The following is a 9,825-nucleotide window of genomic DNA, read 5'->3' on the forward strand; positions in this document are numbered from 1 at the left end:
AGTAATAATTTTTATTAAAAAGATAAAAGAACATACAGCAGCACCACATGCTTTGGAAACCAGTAACACCAGTGGTGTATGATATGACTAGGATGAGTGGAAAGTAGATGTGGTTGTGTTCTGAGGCGCAGAAGGAAAGGAAGTCCAAACACTGATTCAGGTTATATACTGATGACCTGTACTCTGCTTGCCAGTTTCCTGCAAGAGGAAGAATGACACAGAATTAAACTGAAGTCTTGACAGAGAAGAGAGAGAGAGAGAGAGAGAGAGAGAGAGAGAGAGAGAGCCGTCTCATACAAACATTTGATCCATAGGATCCTTGTTGTTTACGTATGTGCTGTCAGTTTACAGAAAAATAGATGATGCAAACTGTAGCTGAGCGCTGAAGTCTCTTACCTTGGAGACCAGAAACTCTCGCTGGTATATGAAATAATCCCATCAGAGCTTTCTCTCCCTTGTTTCATCTAGTCTCCCTCGCTGCTTTCCTTCTATTTAAAGAAGTCAGTCTTAACACTAAACTGCTACTAGTGATGTCAGTGGTTTCTCTTTCGTCGGACGTTACCTGCCAAACATCTTGTACATGATTTGATGAGATATGAGCATATTTCTAGTATAGGTACAGTAGGTTCTAAATATGTTGAGGCCTCTTCCTCCCATTTTTTTCAGCAATCACAGGAAGGGAAAAAAAGCAGACACAGTAGTTTCTCTGCTGACAGTCAATCATTAGACCATTGTGCAATATGTCCTTAAGAGATGTTTCACTTAAGACCTGTGACTCCATGACTGTCTCCTTCTCATTAATATCTTCAGGTCAATAAATTCAGTGGTGGTATATTCTGGCCAAGCTGTGTTTTATTATAAAAGCAAGTTTATTGTTTTGCAAACCTTGGTGTACAGCTTTCTTTCGAAATTACTTTGCTTAGACACACAGTTCCTGCTTGTAGTCAAGATTTGGGTGAAATTCATGAGAAATGAAGTGTGAAGTCATCACAAAATTTTAATTGCAACACTTCCAGTGAACTTTACTGGTTAATTGTAGAGCATAATGTGTCCATCAGTGGAATTATCCTTCATAAAATTATAAAAGGTGTTTTCATTTTTTTAAAAGACAAAATTTAAAAGATATCTGATCCTGGTATTTGGATCGTCTATGTCTGTGTTTTAAACAGGGTTTGTTTTCTCTTCCTCTACCCAGAGTTTCCTCAGACATCTGCTACAGGAAGCAGCCGTGGAGCCTTGTGAAAGCCCTGATTGAAAAGAACACCTGGAGCGGTATTGAGGAGTACTACAGACACATGGGTGAGTCACATGGTCTGCCTCCTCCAGCGTTACACTGTATACTCACACCCTGTGGAAACCGAACTGACCTATTCAGGCTTATTTCCCTTTTCTTAACAACCGAACAGAAGTGTAGCGAAACTGCTCAAACAGGGGAACATTGAATATGAAGGCCAAATGCATGTTGTTTCATGTTACATGCGCTACCTGTGTTGGAGCCTTAATATAGCTGCAAGCATTATGTATAAAACCAGAATATTCTCTTTGTAACCAGTTAGACTGTCTTAACCAGCCAAGTATCAGAGAGTACCAGACATGTCTTCATGTGAGGATTTTAGAAATCTGAATGGATGTTTTAAATTTGTTAAATTCTGGTGTCAGTACCTGTGATTCGATATGAATGCCAAAAAATATGTTAATAGTTTGCTCTAAATTTAAATTCCACTAAAAAAAAAAAAAGTTTTGCTTGTTGATACCTCACTTGGACGTATGTGTAGAGTTTGATCCTGTTTTCACATTCATCTGCTGAAAGGGGAAAGTTTCTCTGTGTGTCACCTTCCATCTAAGTTGAAGACAAATACATGCAAGAATGATTTTGTGACAACTAGTTTGGAAGTCAGTTGTGATCAAATATGCAACTTGCACAAGTGTGATGTTGTTAAAAAAAATCTACATCTACTTCTTCTCCCTAATTGAAAAATCCAGAATCTCTGAATATATTATATATTTCTTTATGAATACACAAATATATTTTGGTTTCAAAAGCGTAACTTCTTCTTCTTCTTCTTCTTCACTGAAAAGTCCTTTCTCAGTGAATGTATGCTGGAGTTTCCACATTTAACTTCTTTGTGGAAAAAACACACCAGACACACATCATTATTCAAAGCAGGGTATTTTTAATTGTAAAACATGTCTTGAGGGGATTTTTAAACACAAAAATATATTTTTGAATAAAATAAGACTCTGTTTGTTGTTTTCGCATGGAGGCATACAAGAACTTGGCCCACATAAGATATGCTATACAATTGGCAAAACTACTATTTAAATAAAGCAATTTTGGCTTAAAGCACCAAATATTGATGCCAACATTTGGTGCTTGACAGGTTTTCATACGCAAGAGTGACTTAACACAATTTGATTGGTACTTCTTTCCTGAAAATGTATTCTGATTGGATATTCAGCTATATTTAGGACATGTTGTGACAGTTGGGCGGGAGAGCTTGTGTTTGACCTCTATTCTACTTTCCTGGGTTATGTGTATTTTAATTCCTCCATCTATCCGCTTTCCCACCATGCAGAGAGCGAAGTGTGCAAGCTGGAGACACTACTGCAGTCTGAGGTTTCCGTGGTAACCACAGGCGAAGCAGTGGGCGCTGACGCATCCAAGACCCCGCCGGCCCTGCGCCGCCGCAAACGCACCTGCTCTCGAAGGCAAGGCGAGAGGGAGAGAGAGAGGGAGGGAGGAGGCATGGGCGCCGGAGACCGAGGGGACAGAGGCGTCGGAGAGGAGAGGGACAGGAGAGAAGCCAGTAAGTCAGCCAGGAGAAAATTGTTGAAGTGATTTGGACTGATGTTTGAATTTCAATCTTTGCTACTAAGTGAAGGTCATGTTCACAAGCTAAAAAGCCTGAATCCATCATCTGTACAATACAGCCCCCTGGTGGTTGTGTTTGGAGTTGCATGATAGAAACAGAAAAGGTCAGGATTCTTTTTTGGGATGTCAAGACACTTTTAGAGGAATAATCAGGACAAAGTTAAAGACTTAGAAAGAAGTGGAAACTGCTCAATTTCACAAATGAATTATTTTACTGAATTGCTCACTATTTTTGACCCGGAGAAATCACAGATAGAAACTGTAGGCGTTCGTGTACTATTTTTAGGTCCTAGGAAACATCACAGTTTAGTTATGTAAACGTGTGTAAAACCAAATTGCTGAAAGAAAATCTTTTTTTTCCGTAGGTGCTCAGTATATGAAGCTGGGGGAGCGTTCACGTGGTGGACAGAACAGTATATCCACCATCTTGCTCATAGTCAGCTTCATGTAAGTTCAAGCATGTGTGTGCTGTGTGTTTTTCCATGAGTAACAGCAGATATTCATACTGTTCATTCATACCTTCTGGCTATTTTCATTCAAGGTAGTTTCCAGCATGTTTTATGTTTTACTGAGTACTGAACAGATGAATCATGTCTTATTCATCTTATAACCAATGAATTGCACAAAAAAGAGAGGAGTGTCTAAATGGAGATAAGAAAGGGATTTTCTATAAAGTGGAAATACTTCACAAGCTTCTTACTCCAAATACTGAAGGTCCTGATACAGAATAATTAAGCTGACCAGACTGATAAGAATACAAGTTTAACTGGTTCTTTAAATTGATGCACATTAACCAGAGAACAGACTTACCTTTTAATTTGATCTGTTACTGAATAAATGTTAATTAGCTACAGCTGAGCCAATCTACCACCGGTGATGAGACACTGACTACGTTTACATGCACAAAATATTCCGGTTTTTGCCCTTATTCTGAAAAAGATAATATTCCTACTAAGCTGTTTACATGTCTAATATTCCTGTTTACATGCAGAGGGTTTTCAGGGTTTGCTCCAGTGGGAACGGGAATCACAAGATCTCTGCAGGCAGTGAAGTAAACCAGCGAGGTGGAAAAACATTAGTGAGCTGCTGCCTGATATTTATAAGTGATATTGATATGACTGACATTATAAATTTATAGTTACAAGCACATCCAGTGCCTCGGTTGTCCCATGATGTTTACTACACTGCCGAGTGTTGTTGGTGCATCACACCAAGTCGTCACCGTCGGTCAGGATTTTATAGCCAATCCCCTCCGTCCCCGTCGTGGAGGAGGCGCGCTCTGTTTTTCCAGCCCGCCCTCAACAGCTCTCCACTCTCCTCTCATCCCTCTCCTCCGTCTGCCTTCCTGTTTACGATATGTCATTTTGGCTGCGCAGGGATAAACAGGCAAGAGGCTCGTGTGTCGTGAACTGTGGTTTAAAAACCCCAATTGAGACACATATTCCGAATGCGCTGTATACGTCCAAAGAATGCTCCTAAAACCCAAATAATAACAGCGTATCCCACGTCTCAATCGGATCAAATTCGAAATATTGTCATTTTTCGGAATAATAGTGGAATATTAGTGTGCATGTAAACGTAGTTAGTGACGGTTGGCTGCTACCTATATGTTTTCCATCGCTCTTTGCCAATAACAAAGCATTACTAGAGATAAAAAGTTTGATAACAGAGTCGTCAGTGGCAGAGCTTAATGAGTTCCACCTCTAAATACTGTATATCCTTTCCTATAATATAGAGGAATGTTAAGAGGTTTCACATGTTCACATATCCCAGTTATTCGGAAATAAACATATATATATATATATATATATATATATATATATATATATATATATATATATATATATATATATATATATATATATATATACATATACACGGTTTCAGTTCCTACCGAATCAAATCCCTTGTTTGTTTGTATATTTCTGAATAAATTGGTTTTCTGCTGTCTTGGTTCTGTTCACGTCTGAATGCTCCCCTCATTCAGCCACACTGGATATTGATCCTCTGCATACTAACAGCCTCACGATGCCTTTCTATTTCTGCTATTTCTCTTCTTTTCCCCTCCTTTCTGCATTACTTCTTGTGCATAGGATCTGTATCAGGTACTGTATGAGAGGCTTTGATTTTTATACCACTGGCTGCATAAATAAAATACTGATGAGGGAATCATTTTCTTACGGGAAAAATCCACCCTTATAAATCTGTAACGATGCATTCAGATTGTGAAACTAATATTTAGTTTTCATTCTTCACACAAATTTTACTTCTTTTGAGTTTTGCTGCCCTTGTTTGTTTGACACAAACATCCAAAATACTGGACAGGTGTTTGCTTGCAAAACACACAAAGTACATGTGTGTATGTGTAGGTCGACTCTTGACACATGATGATTGTGCAGAACAGTGAGACTAGAGAGAAATCCCTATTCAGGTATTAAACTAGAAATATTACATGATGTCATCTACATATGAGCAACACTTCAGCCCAGGAATTCAACATGAATGTTGGCAGTATTTATCTGCAGCGCTGATGTTTGCCTGTGGGTGGATTTTTCCTGTAATAAAGTTGTGTTTTGATTGAGAATTGAGTTGTGAGTGAATGGACATCCTCAATATTTACAAACCCTGAAATATTTGTCTATATTCTCCAGAAATAAGTTCGGAAAAAAGGCGACACTCCATAGTTAAAAACATTGAAAAGAATCACCTCATGTATTGATTTTTTTTTTTTTTTTTTAGAGGAATTTATTCACAATCAATAGGCTGACAAATCTGCCAACGCGTTTCGGCATAAAGCCTTCCTCAGAGCATGTGTGGCAGCAGTTCATAAAGGACACATCATGTGATCACCAATCAACAGAAAACACTTATAACTGTACACCTGAGAGGGGGTCCTCTACTCCACCCCCACACATCTGCATCAGCAGAATTGTCAGCCTATTGACTGTGAATAAATCCATCTAAAAGATCAATACATGAGGTGATTCATTTTGAAAAAAAAAAGATGGAGTGCGGTTGTTTTCCTCTTACAAACCCCCTGAAATATTTGTGTTTGTTTATTTTGTTCTGGCATTTTCCTTAATGATGTTCTTTTAGTGTTTCTTTGATGTTTGTTCACCATTTTTTGAACTTTTTTTATTCCAGTCAGTAAATTTGACAGTCCTCTTCTCTCTCTCGTCAGTCTGGTGGTGCTGGTGGCTCTCAACATGCTGCTGTTCTACAAGCTGTACGCTCTAGAAAGAGCGGCCCATACACTGGAGACATGGCACTCCTATTCTGTTGCTGACAGGTAAACACACCCCACTGTTTTCCATACAAATATAACCGCTCTATTCTCTCCATTCCTCACTCAGGGGGATCGTGGTGTTAATTGGCCTTTGTTCTCAGGCTTATAAGAGTTATTCTTGTGGGATCTTTGTTCTGAAATATCACAATATTATTATATAGCAACAAATCTTGCCTTTTGCAAGTTAAGTGGATGAAAATGACTCAAAGGAGTAGTTTGACATTTTGGGAAATATGCATATTTGCTTTCTTGCTGAGAGCTCGATACCAGTCTCATATGTGTCTGGTGATATGAGGTTGCAGCCAGCAGCTGCGTAGCTTAGTTTAGCATAAAGACGTGAAAGAAGAAAGACATGAAAGGACACACAATGGAAGGACAGAGCTAGCCTGGCTCTCTCCGAAGGTAACAAAATCAGCCTACCAGCTCATGTAAACCTCACAAATCAGCATACTATATCTTGTTTGTTTAAACCAAAGTGTAAAATTGTGATGTTTCAGAGGGGTTATGTGCCGGACTACTGTATACCTTGTCTGGTTTTTGTACGATTTAAACATACAAGATATATAACGTTTTTATTAGTGAATTTTAGAGGTGCTTGTAGGTGGATTTTGTTACCTTTGGATGGAGCCAAATTAACTGTTTCCCCCTGTTTCAAGTCTTTATGCTAAGCTAAGCTAACCAGCTGCTGGCTCCAGCTTCATATTTATTGTACTAACATAGATAGAGAGATACTTTATTCATCCCAAAGCGAAAATAAATGAGAGTGGTATCAATTTTCTCATTTAACTGTCAAATAAGCGAGTAAGTGTTTCTTAAAATGTCGGAAGAATTCTTTCAGCAGTGCGAATGACTCTGCACGTCCATGTACTTATTCTTCTCCTCCTTTTCTCCTCCGGCTTTCCTTCTTCCCCTCTCCTCAGTCCTCTGCCCCAGACGGCTGGAGAGTGGGCTCAGGTCTTGCAGCTCCAGAGGCAGTTCCACCAGGCACAGCTCAGCAAGTGGCAGCAGATCCTACAATCCTCTGTCACACTTCTCGACCAGGTACGTGCGTTTATTTTACTGCGAAGCAAGACGCTCGCAGGGCCGGTCGGCAAGCCGTACGTCACACAAACTGCTGGTGCTCATAATGTGCTTAATGACATCACTGCGTTGTGTAATCCAATATACCCTTCAACCTCTTTCTCTCACCCTCCCCCATCACCCCAACCATGTTTATCCTCCAGATGAAGCAGTCGTTAGAAAAGCTCCATAAGGGCATCGTGGTCCCAGAGGTGCAGCAGGATCCCACCACTGACACCTTCACAGAGACCCTGACTGAGGCCTGAGTCCCACCTCCTCTGGCCAACACACCCCCCCACCCACCCACCCTTCCCGACTGTCTCCCACCTCTGAACACACCCTGGTGGACTGTTAGAGTAGAAACTGGGGGGCTGGTCAACGTGGATCAGGACGCAGTTTGCTCTCTTCTTTCAGAATTGAAAACCAGGAGTGGGACATATGGGGGAACTACATCACCCGCAAATCTTCTGGCCTGACTGACTTGAAATGGCGACGTTCGCCCTCAGCCTCAACCAGTAACAACTTCATTCAGACAGGAAGCTATCAGGACCACAGCAATAATTTACCTACAGCTGCAAGTCATCTGTATGTAGAGTATGGAAACAGGCCACAGGTGGGCCGATTCAAACCATTTACTCCTCAGAAAAAGATGTTTCGAAATGGCCAACCACGTTTCAGAACGACTTGAATTCAGACCTACCTGTTTTCGGACCCCGCCCCCCTCTTCCTTCCCCCCATTTCTCGACTATCACAGAATTCAGCTCCTCTTACAACATTTCAAAAGCTTAGTGGGATCAGTGATTCTGGAAAGTGGGAGCTTTTTCTCCTAGTCCTGGGAACAGTTTAGATACCTTTGCCTCTAGTGAATGCCTGCTGAAACAAAAAAAAAAAAGGGGGTGGGGGGGGGGGGGTGGGAGGGGTTGCCAGCTGTCTGGATGTGACGAACAAACACCCGAACGAGAACGCTGACCGGAGCAGGAAGCTCTCGGTCATCCATCTCTCGCTCTTTCCATCAGGGATTCGCTCTTCCACGTCGGGAGTTGAGTCCCGTCAAAGGTCGTCCGAACAATTCAACACCAGACACCTTTTTTTTTTTTTCACCGCTATTTTTTTTTTTTTAGATGTAAATTTTACATCTGAAAGTAAATTCCAAACAGACTTCCTTCCTCCTCCTCCAATCCTATCGCGATTTTATCTTTTTTGAAAATCAGTGTGATGGATCGTTTGTTTGGACAGCAAGCTGCGTCTGACTATTTCTCAGACCGTTACAGTATTTATTATTACCAATGACTCTTGATCTGAAGTCCTGTCCTGCTCGTTGGAAGTCATTCGGTGGGTATTTTGTGCTCTGAATTAGCTGTTGCAGTGCGGACCAAGAGGAGCTTAATGAGAATGATTACTGGTCACAGCAATAATGACAATAGTGATTCTAGTACTTTTTGAATGTTTCAAACAAAGTAGTATATAATAATAATAATAATAAATTGTGTGTGAATGTGCGTAGAGGCAGTGATTTAAAAAAAACAAAAAAAAACAACAAAAAACAACCAAGCAAAGAAGATTTTGACTTGACAGATGTGCGTGTGTATGTTCATGAGGAGTCCTCAATGTTGCATTTTCAGATGTTACATATTCACATTATTGTTTGTTGTTTTTTTTTTTGTTTTTTTTTTTGAGATTTCTCTTTTCAAATTTGGTCGCTCAGTCTTTGTATCATGGAGCCAGACCTCAACATTTCAGGATTACCATAGACTTGATCAGGTTGAAACCTCAAATTTAAGAACAGCTACTTCATAGTCCAACTGGGCCGGACGTTTTAAAAACAAAAGGACCAACCAGAATTTTTGTAGGCCCGGGTGAAGAAAAAGGGAATCTGTTTTGCAGTATCGTTTCTTTGTGTGTTTGTAATATTAATTTGACTCACTCGTCTTCTTTTTATTGAATTCCTTTTTTTTTCATTTTCTATCTTTATTATTTTGTCGTCTTTATTCGTCATTTCTTTTCAGCCTTTTTCCCTCCGTCCACTCGATTCCTGACTTTCTGATGATGTAAAAAAAAAAAAAAAAGAGAAAAGGTCTCATCCATCTGTAACTCCCTCTTTGTTTTCTTCTTCTTCTTCTTCTGCTTCTCAGCATTCAACCCCACTCTTCCTCTCTTTTCTCTATGATGTGTGCTCGCTCTTCCCCTTCACCTGCTCGCTCGCTCTCTCTCTCTCTCTTTTTCACTGCAAATGGCGGCTACAGAAGCATGTGGGCCCTGCTGTGCATGGCCATTCGTGGATAACAAAAGGGTGTAATATTTATTTAGGGGAGGGATTGGGGGTGGGGGTGGGGTGGGGTGGTTTATTGAGGGAGAGAGAGAGACAGATGAGGAGCGGGGATGAGAATGTACTGTAAAGATGTGATTGTACGCCACGCCATGGAGATAAAAGACAAGATCTAAAACATGCAACAACTCTGTGCTCGTCTTTGAGTCTGTGTGTGTCTTTACCTCAAACATTTGGGTCAAATTTTGCTGTGAATTGCAGTGGAACTACTGTTATTTGTTTATCTATCTATTATTTAGTTGATTAACCATTTGGTCCATAAAACATCAGAAAATAGTTTTT

General features: G+C 40.3%; 1 protein-coding gene across 5 annotated transcripts in view; it reads left to right on the plus strand.

The window, feature by feature from the left end:
- The window catches only part of gramd1a (GRAM domain containing 1A), a 35,073-nt gene extending 25,582 nt beyond the window's left edge, over nt 1-9,491 (plus strand). For all 5 annotated transcript variants that reach the window (XM_067600803.1, XM_067600799.1, XM_067600802.1 and 2 more), the window contains 6 exons: nt 1,196-1,299; nt 2,577-2,807; nt 3,238-3,319; nt 6,054-6,161; nt 7,079-7,199; nt 7,382-9,491. In XM_067600803.1, coding sequence (XP_067456904.1) covers nt 1,196-1,299; nt 2,577-2,807; nt 3,238-3,319; nt 6,054-6,161; nt 7,079-7,199; nt 7,382-7,483 — 748 coding nt within the window. In that variant the 3' untranslated portion in view covers nt 7,484-9,491. The remainder of the gene's footprint in view (nt 1-1,195; nt 1,300-2,576; nt 2,808-3,237; nt 3,320-6,053; nt 6,162-7,078; nt 7,200-7,381) is intronic.
- The last annotated feature ends 334 nt before the right edge of the window (nt 9,492-9,825 follow it).

The sequence above is a fragment of the Thunnus thynnus genome, chromosome 10 (assembly GCF_963924715.1).
Source record: "Thunnus thynnus chromosome 10, fThuThy2.1, whole genome shotgun sequence".
Classification (NCBI taxonomy): domain Eukaryota; kingdom Metazoa; phylum Chordata; class Actinopteri; order Scombriformes; family Scombridae; genus Thunnus; species Thunnus thynnus.